The 17,988-nt window shown below is 44.0% G+C and overlaps 1 protein-coding gene across 3 annotated transcripts in view; it reads left to right on the top strand.

The window, feature by feature from the left end:
• Positions 1–11,379, top strand: part of nrap (nebulin-related anchoring protein) — a 99,768-nt gene extending 88,389 nt beyond the window's left edge. For 2 of the 3 annotated variants that reach the window (XM_071346973.1, XM_071346971.1), the window contains 3 exons: positions 844–1,155; positions 2,878–3,033; positions 8,500–11,379. In XM_071346973.1, coding sequence (XP_071203074.1) covers positions 844–1,155; positions 2,878–3,033; positions 8,500–8,796 — 765 coding nt within the window. In that variant the 3' untranslated portion in view covers positions 8,797–11,379. The remainder of the gene's footprint in view (positions 1–843; positions 1,156–2,877; positions 3,034–8,499) is intronic. The other variant, XM_071346972.1, reaches the window with a different exon arrangement.
• The last annotated feature ends 6,609 nt before the right edge of the window (positions 11,380–17,988 follow it).

Raw genomic sequence — 17,988 nt, 5'->3', positions numbered from 1 at the left:
AGTGGCCGTAGTGGTACTGTGTTTAGGTCTGAAGCCAGATTGATTGCTAGAAAGAATATTGTTAACAGTTAAAAATGGTTGTAGTTCCCTATGCACCAATGACGCTAAAATTTTTGCCAAACAGGAGAGCTTAGAGATGGGCCTATAATTATCCAATTCACTACCATCACCTCCCTTGAGGAGTGGTAAAACAAAGGCTGTTTTCCAATCTTTATGAATATTTCCTACGACTAATGTTCGATTGAAGATATGCGTCACTGCACTAGCAGTGATAGGTACCGCACACTTGAGTAAATATGGATCCAGATTGTCAGCGCCTAATGATTTCTTAGAATCTATAGCAGATAAGACCTCATCTTCTGTGACTTTTTGGAAATTAAAAAACGGCTTTTCCACATCAGCTGATGGGCTAAAACAATAGACTGGTCAGGATCATGTTGCCCATTTTTTTATTTCAAAAAGAAAACCAGCAGAAATATAGCTCCAAAAAGGGTTCTGCTATCATTACAACCCTTTTCTGGTACTACAAATAACATTTTCTTAATGGTTCTTCATAGAACATTAATGGTGCTGTAAAGAACCATTTCATAAAGAATTGGTTCACTCATTTTCTAAACTGCAAAGAGTCATCATGGTTCCACAACCATCACCCTTACCAAATAACCCTTGTGTGTAGCCTGGGAACCAGTCTGTTTGTGCCATCATGCCGCTTCTTCTCATGCCAAACTGTTTGGAATGATACCACAAACAGATCTGGGACCAAGCTAAATAGCATCTGCTAGTAGAGTAGAGCCAAGTGGAATTGGGCGGTTCTCTAAAATGGTCCTGTCTTTGCACCCTCAGTTCCGCTACAAGGAAGCCTTTGTGAAGGAGAAGGGTCAGCAGGTGGGGCTGCTCAGTGTCGAGGATGACCCAAAGATGGTGCACTCCCTGGCAGCCAGCAAGCTCCAGAGCTGCCTGGGGTACAAGAGGCAGGCTCAAGAGACGCGCTCCCAGTTCAAGATGCATGCCGACCAGCCTGTGTTCCAGCAGGCCAAGAAGAGCCAAGCTCTGGCCAGCAACCAGACCTACAACCAGAGGCTCCATGACTACACCTTTGACCCTCAGCAGCTCAACGTCCAACACGCCAAGCAGGCCTACAAGCTGCAGAGTGACGTGAGTGTGTTTGTGTGTGTGTTCGCGTGCATGAGTGTGTGTGTGTGTGTGTGTGTGTCTGGGGGGGTACCCATTGCAAATTGTAGAAATGGTTTAGAGTTTAAGGTATACTCAATTTACTGGGATTCCAGTGCAGAGAATAATATAATAGTGAAGACATCAAAACTATGAAATAACACATGGAATCATGTAGTAATCAAAAAAGTGTTAAACAAATCAAAATATATTTAGATGTTAGATTCTTCAAAGTAGCCACCCTTTGCCTTGATGACACCTTTTCACACTCTTGGTATTCTCTCAACCAGGTTCACCTGGCATGCTTTTCCAACAGTCTTGAAGGAGTTCCCACAAATGCTGAGCATACCGCTGAGCACTTGTTGGCTGCTTTTTCTTCACTCTGCGGTCCAACTCTTCCCAAACCATCTCAATTGGGTTGAGATCAGGTGATTGTGGATGCCAGGTCATCTTATGGAGCACTCCATCACTCTCCTTCTTTGTCAAATAGCCCTTAGACAGCCTGGAGGTGTGTTGGGTCATTGTTCTGTTGAGAAAAAAAAAATGATAGTCTCACTAAGCGCAAACCGGATGGGATGGCGTATGGCTGCAGAATGCTGTGGTAGCCATGCTGGTTAAGTGTGACTTGAATTCTAAATAAATCACAGACAGTGTCAACAGCAAAGCACCCCCACACCATCACACCTCCCCCTCCATGCTTCACAGTGGGAATCACACATGCAGAGATCATCCGTTCGCCTACTCTGTGTCTCACAAGACATGGCGGTTGGAACCAAAAATTTCAAATTTGGACCCCAGACCAAAGGACAAATTTCCAACGGTCTAATGTCCATTGCTAGTGTTTGTTGGCCCAAGCAAGTCTCTTCTTCTTATTGGTGTCCTTTTGTAGTGGTTTATTTGCTGCAATTCGACCATGAATGCCTGATTCACGGAGTCTCCTCTGGACAGTTGATGTTGAGATGTGTCTGTTCCTTGAACTCTGTTAAGCATTTATTTTGGCTGCAATCTGAGGTGCAGTTAACTCTGCTGTAGAGGATATGTTCATTAGAGGTAACTCTGGGTCTTCCTTTCCTGTGGTGGTCCTCATGAGAACCAGTTTCATCATAGCGCTTGATGTTTTTTTGCAACTGCACTTGAAGAAACTTTCAAAGTTCTTGAAATTTCCGGATTGACTGACCTTCATGTCTTAAAGTAATGATGGACTGTCATTTCTCTTTGCTTCTTGCCATGATATGGACTTGGTCTTTTACCAAATAGGGCTATCTTCTGTATACCACCCCTACCTTGTCACAACAGAACTGACGGGCTCAAACCGATTAAGAAGGTAAGAAATTCCACAAATTACCTTTTAAGAAGGCACACCTATTACTTGAAATGCATTCTAGGTGACTACCTCATGAAGCTGGTTGAGAGAAGGCCAAGAGTGTGCAAAGCTGTCATCAATGCAAAGGTTGGTTACTTAAACAATTGTAAATATATTTTACATTTTAGATTCTTCTAACACTTTTTTGGTTACTACATGATACCATATGAGTTATTTCATAATTTTGACGTCTTCACTATTATTCTACAATGTAGAAAATGGTCAAATTCAAGAAAAACCCTTTTGACTGGTACTAGATATGCACTGTGTGTACAAAACATTAGGATTACCTTCCTAATATTGACTTGTGACCCCCCCCCCCCCCCCAACGCGATTTGTTGCAGGTGAACTACAAGTCAGATCTGAACTGGATCAGGGGTGTGGGCTGGACCCCTCCTGGCTCCCATAAGGTGGAGATGGCCCGGCGGGCTGCAGAACTGGGACTGAAGAGCGTGAGCACTGAGGACGCCATTGCCCAGTACCAACACATGATGATGATGGTGAGAGAGCGATTACAAAATACAGCATGCTTTCATGTATATTGTTTAAAAAAATGCTATTGCAACCTCTTTGCAAAAAGAAATTGAGACAAAGCTCAAGAGAAGTTTCAAGTTCCTCTCTCCAGTGTCTTGTGTTCTTTTGCCCATCTTAATCTTTTATTTTTATTGGCCGGTCTGAGATATGGCTTTTTCTTTGCAACTCTGCCTAGAAGGCCAGCATCCCGGAGTTGCCTCTTCACTGTTGACATTGAGACTGGTGTTTTGCGGGTACTGTTTAATCAAGATGCCAGTTGAGGACCTGTGAGGCATCTGTTTCTCAAACTAGACACTATAATGTACTTGTCCTTTTGCTCAGTTGTGCACCGGGGCCTCCCTCTCCTCTTTCTATTCTGGTTAGAGCCAGTTTGCGCTATTCTGTGAAGGGAGTAGTACACAGCGTTGAGATCTTCAGTTTCTTGGCAATTTCTCGCATGGAATAGCCTTCATTTATCAGAACAAGAATAGACTGACGAGTTTCAGAAGAAAGTCTTTGTTTCTGGCCATTTTGAGCCTGTAATCGAACTCACAAATGCTGATGTACCAGATACTCAACTAGTCTAAAGAAGGACAGTTTTATTGCTTCTTTAATCAGGACAACAGTTTTTGGCTGTGCTAACATAATTGCAAAAGTTTTTTTAATGATCAATTAGCCTTTTAAAATGATAAACTTGGATTAGCTAACACAACGTGCCATTGGAACACAGGAGTGATGGTTGCTGATAATGAGCCTCTGTACGCCTATGTAGCTATTCCATTAAAAATCAGCTGTTTCCAGCTAAAATAGTCATTTTCAACATTAACAATGTCTACACTGTATTTCTGATCATTTTGATGTTATTTTAATGGACAAAAAATGTGCTTTTCTTTCAATAACAAGGACATTTATAAGTAACACCAAACTTTTGAACAGTGTATACATTCACCTGTGGATACTGTCATGAAATACAGTTTCACATAAACAAATTTAAACTTCACTCCTACAGATATAGAAAGGGTAGATGGCCCTTATGAGGCACAGGAGGTATTGGTAAGAAACCAGCTTACCTTTTTTATTTTAGGCTGGCCACCTCCACTACCGATTCTCCTTCCCACCAAGTCTCTCTCAAAGGGGAATCCAATTGTTAAAAATGAAAATGCTATTGCAATAAGGAATTTATTACCAAGGATGCCGTCAGCTGAGTACATCCTGTGTACATCAAACAAGCTAAGCGTCAGTATAGAGACAAAGTAGACAGACTAAACAACTTCTTTGCTCGCTTTGAGGACAATACAGTGGCACTGACACGGCCCGCTACCAAAACCTGTGGACTCTCCTTCACTACAGCCGACGTGAGTAAAACATTTAAACGTGTTAACCCTCGCAAAGCTGCAGGCCCAGACGGCATCCCCAGCTGCGTCCTCAGAGCATGCGCAGACCAGCTGTCTGGTGTGTTTACGGACATATTCAATCAATCCTTATCCCAGTCTGCTGTTCCCAAATGCTTCAAGAGTGCCACCATTGTTCCTGTTCCCAAGAAAGCTAACTGAGCTAAACGACTACCGCCCCGTAGCACTCACTTCCGTCATCATAAAGTGCTTTGAGAGACTAGTCAAGGACCACATCACCTCCACCCTACCTGACACCCTAGATCCACTTCAATTTGCTTACCGCCCCAATAGGTCCACAGACGACGCAATCGCAACCACACTGCCCTAACCCACCTGGACAAGAGGAATACCTATGGTAGAATGCTGTTCATCGACTATAGCTCAGCATTTAACACCATAGTACCCTCCAAACTCGTCATCAAGCTCGAGACCCTGGGTCTCGACCCCGGTGCAACTGGGTACTGGACTTCCTGACGGGCCGCCCCCAGGTGGTGAGGAGTGTGGTGAAAATAACCTCACACTCAATGTCAACAAAACAAAGGAGATGATCGTGGACTTCAGGAAACAGCAGAGGGAGCACCCCCCTATCCACATCAACGGGACAGTAGTGGAGAGGGTAGTAAGTTTTAAGTTCCTCGACGTACACATCACGGACAAACTGAATTGGTCCACCCACACAGACAGCATGGTGAAGAAGGCGCAGCAGCGCCTCAGGAGGCTGAAGAAATTTGGCTTGTCACCAAAAGCACTCACAAACTTTTACAGATGCACAATCGAGAGCATCCTGTCGGGCTGTATCGCCGCCTGGTACGGCAACTGCTCCGCCCACAACCGTAAGGCTCCAGAGGTTAGTGAGGTCTGCACAACGCATCACCGGGGGCAAACTACCTGCCCTCCAGGACACCTACACCACCCGATTTCACATGAAGGCCATAAAGATCATTAAGGACAACAACCACCCGAGCCACTGCCTGTTCACCCCGCTATCATCCAGAAGGTGAGGTCAGTACAGGTGCATCAAAGCAGGGGCCGAGAAGCTGTTTTTCAGTCTCTATCTCAAGGTCATCAGACTGTTAAACAGCCACCACTAACATTGAGTGGCTGCTGCCAACATACTGACTCAACTCCAGCCACTTTAATAATGGAAAATTTATGTAAAAAATGTATCACTAGCCACTTTAAACAATGCCACTTAATATAATGTTTACATACCCTACATTACTCATCTCATATGTATATACTGTACTCTATATCATCTACTGCATCTGCCATCTTGATGTAATACATGTATCACTACCCACTTTAAACAATGCCACTTTTATATGTTTACATACCCTACATTACTCATCTCATATGCATATACTGTACTCGATACCATCTACTGCATCTTGCCTATGCCGTTCTGTACCATCACTCAATCATATATTTGTATGTACATATTCTTCATCCCCTTACACTTGTGTGTATAAGGTAGTTGTTGTGAAATTGTTAGGTTAGATTACTCGTTGGTTATTACTGCATTGTCGGAACTAGAAGCACAAGCATTTCGCTACACTCGCATTAACATCAGCTAACCATGTGTATGTGACAAATAAAATTTGATTTGAATTTAGAAAGTTCAAAACATATCTTATACTCTTAACTTTTTCCAAATGTTGTTACGTTACAGCCTTATTCTAAAATGGATTAAATAAAACAATTCCTCATCAATCTACATACAATATCCCATAATGACAATGTGAAAACAGGTTTTATACATTTTTGCAAATGTATTACAAATAAAAAACAGATACCTTATTTACATAAGTATTCAGACCCTTTACAATGAGACTCAAAATTGAGCTCAGGTGCATCCTGTTTCCATTGATCATCCTTGAGATGTTTCTACAACTTGATTGGAGTCCACCTGTGGTAAATTTGAATTGATTGGACATGATGTGGAAAGGCATACACCTGTCTATATAAGGTCCCACAGTTGACAGTGCATGCCAGAGCAAAAACCAAGCCATGAGGTCAAAGGAATTGTCCGTAGAGCTCTGAGACAGGATTGTGTTGAGGCACAGATCTGGGGAAGGGTACCTAAAAATGTCTGCAGCATTGAAGGTCCCCAAGAACAGTGGCTTCCATCATTCTTAAATGGAAGAAGTTTTGAACCACCAAGACTCTTCCTAGAGCTGGCCGCCCGGCCAAACTGAGCAATCGGGGGAGAAGGGCCTTGGTCAGGGAGGTGACCAAGAATCTAATGGTCACTCTGATAGAGCTCCAGAATTCCTCTGTGGAGATGGGAGAGCCTTCCAGAAGGACAACCATCTCTGCAGTACTCCACCAATCAGGCCTTTACAGTAGAGTGGCCAGACAGAAGCCACTCCTCAGTAAAAGGCACATGACAGTCTTCTTGGAGTTTGCCAAAAGGAACCTAAAGGACTCTGACCATGAGAAACAAGATTCTCTGGTCTGATGAAACCAAGATTGAACTCTTTGGCCTGAATGCAAAGCGTCACGTCTGAAGGCAACCATCGCTACGGTGAAGCATGGACGTGGCAGCATCATGCTGTGGGGATGGTTTTCAGCGGCACAGACTTGGAGACTAGTCAGTATCGGGGAAAGATGAACGTGAGCACCCAGAGAGATTGTTGATGAAATCCTGCTCCAGAGTGCTCAGGACCTCAGACTGGGTGAAGGTTCACCTTCCAACAGGACAACGATCCTAAGCACACAGCAAAGACAAGGCAGGAGTGGCTTAGAGACAAATCTGAATGTCCTTGAGTGGCCCAGCCGGAGCCCAGACTTGAACCCGATCGAACATCTCTGGAGAGACCTGAAAATAGCTGTTTTTCTCATTCTCACCATCCAACCTGACAGAGCTTGAGAGGATCTGCCGAGAAGAATGGGAGAAACTCCCCAAATACCGGTGTGCCAAGTTTTTAGCGTCATACCCAAGAAGACTCAAGGCTTTAATCGCTGCCAAAGGTGCTGAGTAAAGGGTCTGAATACTTATGTAAATGTTATATTTCACTTTATTTTTTATAAATGTACAAACACTTCTAAAAACCTGTTTTGCTTTGGTGATTATGGGCTATTGTGTGTAGATTGAGGAAAACCAGAAATATCATTTTCTCAGCTGTTTGAAGCTTTACATTTTTTTTTTTAAACCTTCATTTAATTAGGCAAGTCAGTTAAGAACAAATTCTTATTTACAATGACGGCCTACCCCGGGCCAAACCCGGACGACGCTGGGCCAATTGTGGGCCGCCCTATGGGACTCCCAATCCCGGCCGGATGTGATACAGCCTGGAATCACAACTTAGGGAGGGGAAGCATATACATTTTGCACATTGGTCTACAGAGGGTAGTGCCTATGTACCAGCACATCACTGGGGCTAAGCTCGCTGCCATCCAGGACCTCTATACCAGGCGGTGTCAGTGGAAGGCACAAAATATTGTCAAAGACTCCAGCTACCCAAGTCAGACTGTTCTCTCTGCAAAAGCACGGCAAGCGGTACCGATGCACCAAGTCTGGAACAAACAGGACCCTGAACAGCTTCTACCCCCAAGCCATAACACTTCTAAATAGTTAGTCTGGGTAGCTATTGATTAACTATTTAACTATCTGCATTGACCCTTTTTGCACTAACTCTTTTGACTCATAACATACGCTGCTGCTACTGTTTATAATCTATCCTGTTGCCTAGTCACTTTATCCCTACCTATATGTACATATCTATATCAATTACCACATACCTCTGCACATCAACTCCGTAGTGGTGCCCTGTGGATATAGCCACGTTATCATTTACTCATTGTGTATTTATTCCTTTTGTTGTTATTATTCTCTTTTTTTTTCTTCTCTTCATTGTTGGGAAGTAAGCATTTCACAGATCTACCTGTTGTTTACGAAGCATGTGACAAATAAAATTTTATTTTAGGATTTGATCTACCACTTATCAGACTTGCTTTCAATGAGAATGACAGATCTAATACTCACATTTATATCTGAAATGAGTCTGGTCACTAATATGGAAGGTGTAAATATGCCCAATCTCTCTCTTCATCCACCAGCAGCAGATGGAGGAGCAGCAGCAGGTGTCAGAACCTGTTGAGACCAGCAAAGAGTTCCAGCAGTCGGGAGTCAATCTAGACGCAATGGAGATCCTCCACGTCAAGAGGAAGAAGACCATCCAAACGGTGAAGAAGTCCAGTTCCTCCTCCTCCTCCATGGATAGCAGCGTCAAGAAGTTAATGATGTCTTCCAACTCAGCCATAGAGTCAATGATGGCTTCCACCTCTGTCTCAGCCATTGAGAACACAGTCAAGATGTCCACAACGAGTGAGGCATCGGCCATAGAAAATGCTTAGACAATGTTGTGAGAAGGTGTTGCCTTAGGGCACGTATCACACTTATTCCACGGAGGGGGCCGAGTGTCTGTGCGTTTTCACTCCGCCCTTGTACTTGATTGATGAATTAAAGTCACTAATTAGTAAGGAACTCACCTCATCTGGTTGTCTAGGTCTTAAACCAGCAGACACTAGGCCCTCCATGGAATGAGTTTGACACCCCTGCCCTAGGAGGTAGGTGGAAGTTGCTTCTAACCTATGATATAGGGTCAGGTCTTTTTTAATTCACCTGATGGATGAAGTAAGCGATTGGAGTTGGATTACCTGATCCTAGATCTATTAAGAGCAATTTCTACCCCGAGATACAATTAGAGAATGTTGTGAGGGAACTGTGCAAGTCGAATCAGGAAGGGAGTTCAAAAGTGCTGTAAGTGGTTTATGTTGAAGGGTATTTCATTACACATTCATAACCCGTACACAACATTCATAAGAAGTATATGAGAATGTCATCATTTATTTTTCAACAATGACAAGTTTATATTTTTGTTACAGTGCCTTCAGAAAGTATTCATACCCCTCCACATTTTGTTGCGTTACAGCCTGAATTCAAAATGTATTAAATCGATTTTTTCCCTCACCCATCTAGACACAATACCCCATAATGACAAAGTGAAAACATGTTTTTAGAAATGTTTGCAAATGTATTGAAAATGAAATACAGAAATATCTAATTTACATACGTATTCACACCCCTGAATCAATAGTTGTTAGAAGGGTCTTTGGCAGCGATTACAGCCATGAGTCTTTCTGGGTAAGTCTCTAAGAGCTTTGCATACCTTGATCGTACAATATTTGCACATTTATTATTTATGAAATTCTGTCAAGTTGGTTGTTGTTAGACAGCCATTTTTAAGTCTTGCCATAGATTTTCAAGCAGGTTTAAGTCAAAACTGTAACCAGGCCACTCAGAATCATTCAATGTCGTCTTGGTAAGCAACTCGTGTATTTTGGCCTTGTGTTTCACGTTATTGTCCTGCTGAAAGGTGAATTTGCCTGCCAGTGTCTGTTGGAAAGCAGACAGAACCAGGTTTTCCTCTAGGATCTGCGTATGCTTAGTTGTATTCTGGGGGTTTTTTATCCCCCAAAAATTCCTAGTCCTTGCCGATGACCAACTTAACCATATCATGATGCAGCCACCACCATACTTGAAAATGGGAAGAGTGGTACTCAGTGATGTGTTGTGTTGGATTTGCCCCCAAAGATAACGCTTTGTATTCAGGACAAAGTTCATTTTCTTTGCCACATTTATTGCAGTTTTACTTTAGTGCCTTATTGCATGTTTTGGAATATTTATATATTTACAGGCTCCTTTGTTTTCAGTCATTTAGGTTAATATTGTGGCGGTGTAACTGCAATGTTGATCCGTCCTCAGTTTTCTCCTATCACACCCATTAAACTCTGTAACTGTCAGTAACAGTCACCACTGGCCTCGGTGAAATCCCTGAGCGGTATCCTTCCTCTCCAGCAAGTTAGGAAGGACACCTGTATTTTTGTAGTGACTGGGTGTATTAATACACCATTAAAGTGTAATTAATAAAGTGTACTTGTGTGTGTGCTGTAAAGTGTTAGTCCCATGTTTCATGAGCTGAAATAAAAGATCTCAGAAATATGCATAAGCAGAAAAAGCTTATTTCTCTCAAATGTTGTGCACAAATTTGTTTACATCCCTGTTAGTGACCATTTCTCCTTTGCCAAGATAATCCATCCACCTGACAGGTGTGACATGTCAAGAAGCTGAATAAACAGCATGATCATTACACAGGTGCACCTTGTGCTGGGACAATAAAAGGCCACTCTAAAATGTGCAGTTTTGTCACACAATGCCACAAATATTTTGAGGGAGCGTGCAATTGGCATGCTTTTTTAAGGTATCTGTGACTATCTCTATTCCAATTCATGTGAAATCCATAGATTAGGGCCTAATTAATTAATTTACTAATTTGAAATTGTTGCATGTTGCGTTTATATTTTTGTTTAGTATATGTGACTAAGCACATTTTTACTCCTGAATGTATTTAGGCTTGCCATAACAAAGGGGTTGAATACTTATTGACAAGACATTTCAACATTTAATTTTAAATTAATTTGTAAATGTTTCTAAAAAATATAATTCCACTTTGACATTATGGTGTATTTATTGTGTGTAAGCCAGTGACACAAAATCTAAATGTAATCCATTGTAAATTCAGGCTGAACAAAATGTGGAAAAGTAAAGGGTTGTGAATACATTCTGAAGGCACTGTATGTCACAATAATGATCCTATGTCGACTTGCATTCATGAAATGCAATAAAATTGTTATTTTGTACAGCATATGGATGTGTTGTGTATGGCTTATGAATATTGGGCTCCTGAGTGGCGCAGCGGTCTAAGGCACTGGTTCAAATCCAGGCTGTATCACAACCGGCCGTGATTGAGAGTCCCATAGGGCGCCGCACAATTGGCTCAGCGTCGTCCGGGTTTGGCCGGTGTAGGCCGTCATTGTAAATAAGAATTTGTTCTTAACTGACTTGCCTAATTAAATAAAGCTTACATAAAAAAAAAATCATGAAACCATTATTTTTTTACCCTTCAAATCAAGTAAAGTGTAAAAGGAGAGGGAGAAAGTGCTTTGAGGAAATGTGGTTTTTACTTTGTGTGTGACTTTTTTTCCTACCCTCGCTCCACTTGTTGATGTTAGATATTATGCACATTGATAGCTTGCTAGAAAATGTCCACGCAAACTGATTTATCGTAGTAGCTAGCAGCAGGCAGTAGCAATCGAAATGATCAGAGTAAAACATGCGAGTAGAAGAGACCAGTGAAATGATCAAGCAATGAAGAGCAAGTTAATGGAGATATAGCTGCGCTCTACCCAATCGTAGCAGCAGGATCAACCTACAGCCCGCCCATTTCTTTACAGGTAGAAAAACTAACCAGTTGAGTTATTTAGAGCACACAGCACTTAGTACTGTTTGAGTGCCATGAGAGAGATGCATGCTGGATAATAAAAAAAATAATACTTGTATCATAATCGGAACATTCTCCATATCCGTTATATATCCGTTATTGGACAAAATCCTTTTTGTCAGAGTTCTCAGCCCACCCCTATATCCGCATATGTTAGAGAAAGGTGGACTGGTGACAGCTGCCGAGAAAACCAATGACTGTATTTAATAATTTATAGATATTTATTTGATCATACAGATGTTGCAGGTACAAGTTAATTACGGCTGTCAAATGGTTAAAATAATGAATTGAGTTAATGGATTTGTTTTTGGTCAAATTTTGCTTTAAAGAAAGACTTTCCCATTTAAAAAGCAGTGCATTGAGTTACAGGCATGATTTGGTTGTAAGGGATGGGGATGGGAAGAACATTATCTACATCAAAAAATGTTCATAGCATTTTCACAATAAACACCACAAGTCACTAACATACAGCTATTAATGCTCACAAGTAGGCCTACTCCCCGTTATCAATGTTCTTGAAGTTTAATTTGCGCACAGCACACACACAATCTCTATCTCTCTCACACACCCACAGCTTTAAGTACTGTTAAAGCTTCAGGTATTCTAAATGTGTGACTAGGAAAAAAGAACTGGCTCCATGGATAAAAAGAACAAAGAGCTTTTCAACTTGTCCAACAATGTTATGAAAGCACTGTAACCATCTGTACTGTTCAGATAACTTTACACACATAGGCCTACACACTTTCGCCCCCTCCCACACCCTCGCTCTTTCACTTACTCTGCTCACACGTTCATGCCTAGCCCACTCTTGCATATGCCGCTTACCTTTGAAGCATCTCTTTGAGTAGCCTATTTATTTTCAGTTCTTCCTGTGCCATCTAAATGTTTGCATAGCCAGTGGTCAAGTTATCAGGTTGCTAGCTATCTAGCTAGCTAGCATAACTAGCTAAATAATGTTGTTTGTTATCAAACCAAAATATATCAGCTCGTGAGTAGTTTAAAAAAGGCCCCGACATTCACAGAAATCCTCGGCAGAAAAAAAACACAGCTACGGTAATATTGTGTATACCTTTTACATGATTTTGACTAGAGGCACACGGTCTACAGCAATGTAGCAAGCATTGACTGTAGCTGTGTTCCGTGTTGTGTTCTGTGTTTTAAAGGATCTGGTGCAGAAAAACGTGTACTTAAAAGGTTCCATGCGGTAAGGAAATGGAGACAGGATTAACGGAGTAAAAACAAACCCGCATATAAACATGTCTAAGAGGGCACAAGACGAGACCCAGATACAGACACAGGAGGCAGATGGTTAGACTCCAAGATGTTTATTAACAATCCAAAAGGGGTAGGCAAGAGAATGGTCGTGGACAGGCCAAAGGTCAAAACCAGTTCAGAGTTCCAGAGGTACAGAATGGCAGGCAGGCTCGAGGTCAGCGCAGCAGAATGGTCAGGTAGAGACAGGAAACACAGGGATAAATACACCAGGGAAAATAAGCAACACCTGGAGGGGCTGGAGACAATCACAAGGACAGGTAAAACAGATCAGGGCGTGACAGTACCCCCCCCCCCCCCCCCCTCTAGGGACGCCACTTGGCGTCCTACCTGGGCGCATAACTGGCTGACCGTGGTGTCGGCGGTGAAAATCGGCGATGAGGGCCGGGTCCAGGATGTCTTTAGCCGGAACCCAGCACCACTCCTCCGGGCCATAACCCTCCCAGTCAACCAGATACTGGAAACCCTTGCCCTGGGGTCGAACCCTCAGGATGCGTTTCACCGTATACGCTGGCTGGCCATCGATGACACGTGGGGGAGGGATGGGCCTAGAAGCAGAAGACAGAGGACAGTGAAACAAGGGTTTAATCCTGGAAACATGAAAAGTACGGTGAACACGGAGGGTACGGTTCTTGCTCTGGGAAGAGCGGGGGCTGATATCCCATGGAGCATTCGAAAGGAGATTGTCCAGTAGCCGAGCAGGGCAGAGTGTTCCTGGCATATTCCACCCAGACCAGTTGCTGACTCCAGGTGGTGGGGTTACTGGCAACAAGACACCGGAGTGCCGTCACCATATCTTGATTGGCTCGCTCCGACTGGCCGTTAGATTTGGGATGAAACCCAGAGGACAGGCTGGCTGACGACCCAATAAGAGTGCAGAACGCCTCGGACGAGAACGGGGACCCAGGGTCCGAGACAAAGTCAACCGGGTGTCCATGGATATGGAAGACGTGCTGCACCATAAACTGGGCTGTCTCCTGGCAGAAGGTAACTTAGGAAGAGGGATGAAATGGGCAACCTTGGAGGATCTGTCCACAACTGTCAGAATGGTGGTGTTGCCATCTGACGGAAGAAGCCAAGTGACGAAATCCCCAAAAATATGGGACCAGGGGCGATGAGGGACAGCAAGTGGCTGTAGGCCAGATGGAGCTTGCCGCGGAGTCTTGCTTTGCGCGCACACCATGCATGCAGCGACGAAGGCCGAGACATCAGGAACCATGGTAGGCCACCAGAAGCATTGACCGAGGAAAGCCAGGGTTTCGACGAGTACCAGGTAAGCCTGGAGGAGTGAGCCCATTCCAGGACCTTAGACCGGACCGCATCAGGCACAAACAGATGGTTAGCCGGGCCCCCTCCCTCAGGGTCCGACTGGGAATGCTGAGCCTTGCGGACCAGATCCTCAATTCCCCAAACAACAGAAGATGTTAAACAAGAGGCAGGGAGGATGGTCTCAGATTCAGAGGGAGTGGCAGAGGAACTGTATAGACGGGAGAGAGCATCCGGTTTCACGTTTTTGGACCCTGGGCGGTAGGAGATGGTGAAATTGAACCTAGTAAATCACAGAGCCCACCGGGCCTGCCTGGAATTAAGGCGCTTAGCTGTGCGGAGACATTCCAGATTCTTGTGGTCGGTCCAGACCAAAAACGGATGTTCAGCTCCCTTCAGCCAGTGTCTCCACTCCTCCAGTGTCATCTTGACCGCCAGGAGTTCTCGGTTACCCACGTCGTAGTTTCTTTCTGCAGAGTTAAGTCGATGGGACTGGAAGGCACAGGGATGAAGCTTTTGTCCTGGGCAGATTGCTGGGGCTGGATGGCCCCCACACCAACATCAGAAGCATCAACCTCAACCACAAATTGATGGGTCCGGATGGATGAGGATGGGTGCTGTTGTGAACCGATGCTTCAGGTCCACAAAGGCTTTGTTGACAGCTGGAGACCATGTAAATGGTACTTTGGGAGAGGTGAGTGCAGAGAGGAGGGCCGCCAGGGTGCTGTAACCCCAAATGAAACGAGGGTAGAAGTTTTAAAAACCTAGGAAACGTTGCAACTGCATCCTGGACATGGGTTGAGGCCAATCCACCACTGCTTTCACCTTTCCAGGATCCATCTGGACATTTCCCTCAGCAATGACATATCCCAGAAAGGAGATGGTAGAGCGATGGAACTCACACTTCTTGGCTTTTACGAACAATTGGTTCTCCACGAGGCGCTGAAGGACCTGTCTGGCATGCAGAACATGTTCTTGGGCAGACCTTGAAAAAAACAGGATGTCTTCAAGGTATACGAACACAAACTGGTTTAGCAAGTCCCGGAGCACATCGTTTACCAGGTCCTGGAAGACAGCGGGGGCGTTGGCGACTCCAACCGCATTACCGGGTACTCATAATGTCCGCTGGCTGTGTTGAATGCTGTCTTCCACTCATCTCCTTCGCGTATCCAAACCAGATGGTAGGCATTCCGAAGGTCCAGCTTGGAATAAATGGTGGCCCCTTGGAGAGGTTCAAAAGCCAAGGAGAGGAGTGGTAGGGGGTAACGATTCTTAATCGAGATATCATTAAGACCCCGGTAGTCAATGCACGTACACAGGGTCTTGTCCTTCTTCTCCACAAAGAAAAATCCTGCCCCGGCAGGAGAAGCAGACGGACGGACGGACAGCCCCAGTAGCCAGACACTCCTCTATGTACACCTCTATGGCCTTGGTCTCCGGCCCAGAGAGAATATAACCTACCACGAGGTGGTGTGGTGCCTAGGAGGTGATCAATGGCACAATCATAAGGACGATGCGGAGGAAGAGGAGGTTGTGGTACTCTGTGGGGATAGTAGAGAAATCCGAGACTTGACTTAAGAAACACAACCCAGTTAATGATTGGACCACAAGTTCAACCCTGGGTTGGAGTCCGTTTTGCCATTCCCATTGCCTCAAAGCAGCGCAGCCTTCCCCGAGACAGCCTCCTCAGGGTTTAACTTCTTATGGCTGCAATCCCGTTAACGGGATGATATGACAACAGCCAGTGAAAGTGCAGGGCGCCAAATTCAAACAACAGAAATCTCATAATTAAAATTCCTCAAACATACATGTATCTTATACCATTTTAAAGGTAATCTTGTTGTTAATCCCACCAAAGTGTCCGATTTCAAATAGGCTTTTCAGCGAAAGCACCAAACTCACAGAAAAATTCAGTCATTTTTCCAGCCAAAGAGAGGAGTCACAAAAAGCACAAATAGAGTTCAGTAACAGTCAGTAGAAACATGTCAAACGATGTATTGAATCAATCTTTAGAATGTTTTTAACATAAATCTTGAATAACGTTCCAACCGGAGAATTACATTGACTTCAGATGAGCGATGGAAAAGAGCTCCCTCTCAAGTGAACGTGCATGGTGAAAGCATGGTCAGGTCATGGCAGACCTGACTAATTCCCCTCTCATTCGGCCCCCCTTCACAGTAGAGGCATCAGACAAGGTTCTACAGACTGTTGACATCTAGTGGAAGCCGTAGGAAGTGCAAACTCATCCATATCTCGCTGTGATTTCAATAGGATCTTGGTTGAAAATCAACCAGCCTCAGAATTCCCACTTCCCGTTTAGATTTTTTCTCAGGTTTTTGCTTGCAATATTTATTTATTTATTTTAATTTTTTTTTATTTCACCTTTATTTAACCAGGTAGGCTAGTTGAGAACAAGTTCTCATTTGCAACTGCGACCTGGCCAAGATAAAGCATAGCAGTGTGAACAGACAACACAGAGTTACACATGGAGTAAACAATAAACAAGTCAATAACATGGTAGAAAAAAAAAGAGAATCTATATACAATGTGTGCAAAAGGCATGAGGTAGGCAATAAATCGAATAATTATAATTTAGCAGATTAACACTGGAGTGATAAATCATCAGATGATCATGTGCAAGAAGAGATACTGGTGTGCAAAAGAGCAGAAAAGTAAATAAATAAAAGCAGTATGGGGGGTGAGGTAGGTAAATTGGGTGGGTAGTTTACAGATGGACTATGTACAGCTGCAGCGATCGGTTAGCTGCTCGGATAGCAGATTTTTAAAGTTGTTGAGGGAGATAAAAGTCTCCAACTTCAGAGATTTTTGCAATTCGTTCCAGTCGCAGGCAGCAGAGAACTGGAAGGAAAGGCGTCCAAATGAGGTTTTGGCTTTAGGGATGATCAGTGAGATACACCTGCTGGAGCGCGTGTTGCGGGTGGGTGTAGCCATCGTGACCAGTGAACTGAGATAAGGCGGCACTTTACCTAGCATAGCCTTGTAGATGACCTGGAGCCAGTGGGTCTGACGACGAACATGTAGCGAGGGCCAGCCGACTAGGGCATACAGGTCGCAGTGGTGGGTCGTATAAGGTGCTTTAGTAACAAAACGAATGGCACTGTGATAAACTGCATCCAGTTTGCTGAGTAGAGTATTGGAAGCTATTTTGTAGATGACATCGCCGAAGTCGAGGATCGGTAGGATAGTCAGTTTTACTAGGGTAAGTTTGGCGGCGTGAGTGAAGGAGGCTTTGTTGCGGAATAGAAAGCCGATTCTTGATTTGATTTTGGATTGGAGATGTTTGATATGAGTCTGGAAGGAGAGTTTGCAGTCTAGCCAGACACCTAGGTACTTATAGATGTCCACATATTCTAGGTCGGAACCGTCCAGGGTGGTGATGCTAGTCGGGCGTGCGGGTGCAGGCAGCGAACGGTTGAAAAGCATGCATTTGGTTTTACTAGCGTTTAAGAGCAGTTGGAGGCCACGGAAGGAGTGTTGTATGGCATTGAAGCTCGTTTGGAGGTTAGATAGCACAGTGTCCAAGGAAGGGCCGGAAGTATATAGAATGGTGTCGTCTGCGTAGAGGTGGATCAGGGAATCGCCCGCAGCAAGAGCAACATCATTGATGTATACAGAGAAAAGAGTCGGCCCGAGAATTGAACCCTGT

This window comes from Salvelinus alpinus, chromosome 17 (genome assembly GCF_045679555.1).
Source record: "Salvelinus alpinus chromosome 17, SLU_Salpinus.1, whole genome shotgun sequence".
Lineage (NCBI taxonomy): Eukaryota > Metazoa > Chordata > Actinopteri > Salmoniformes > Salmonidae > Salvelinus > Salvelinus alpinus.
This window is presented reverse-complemented; position numbering and strand designations above follow the sequence as displayed.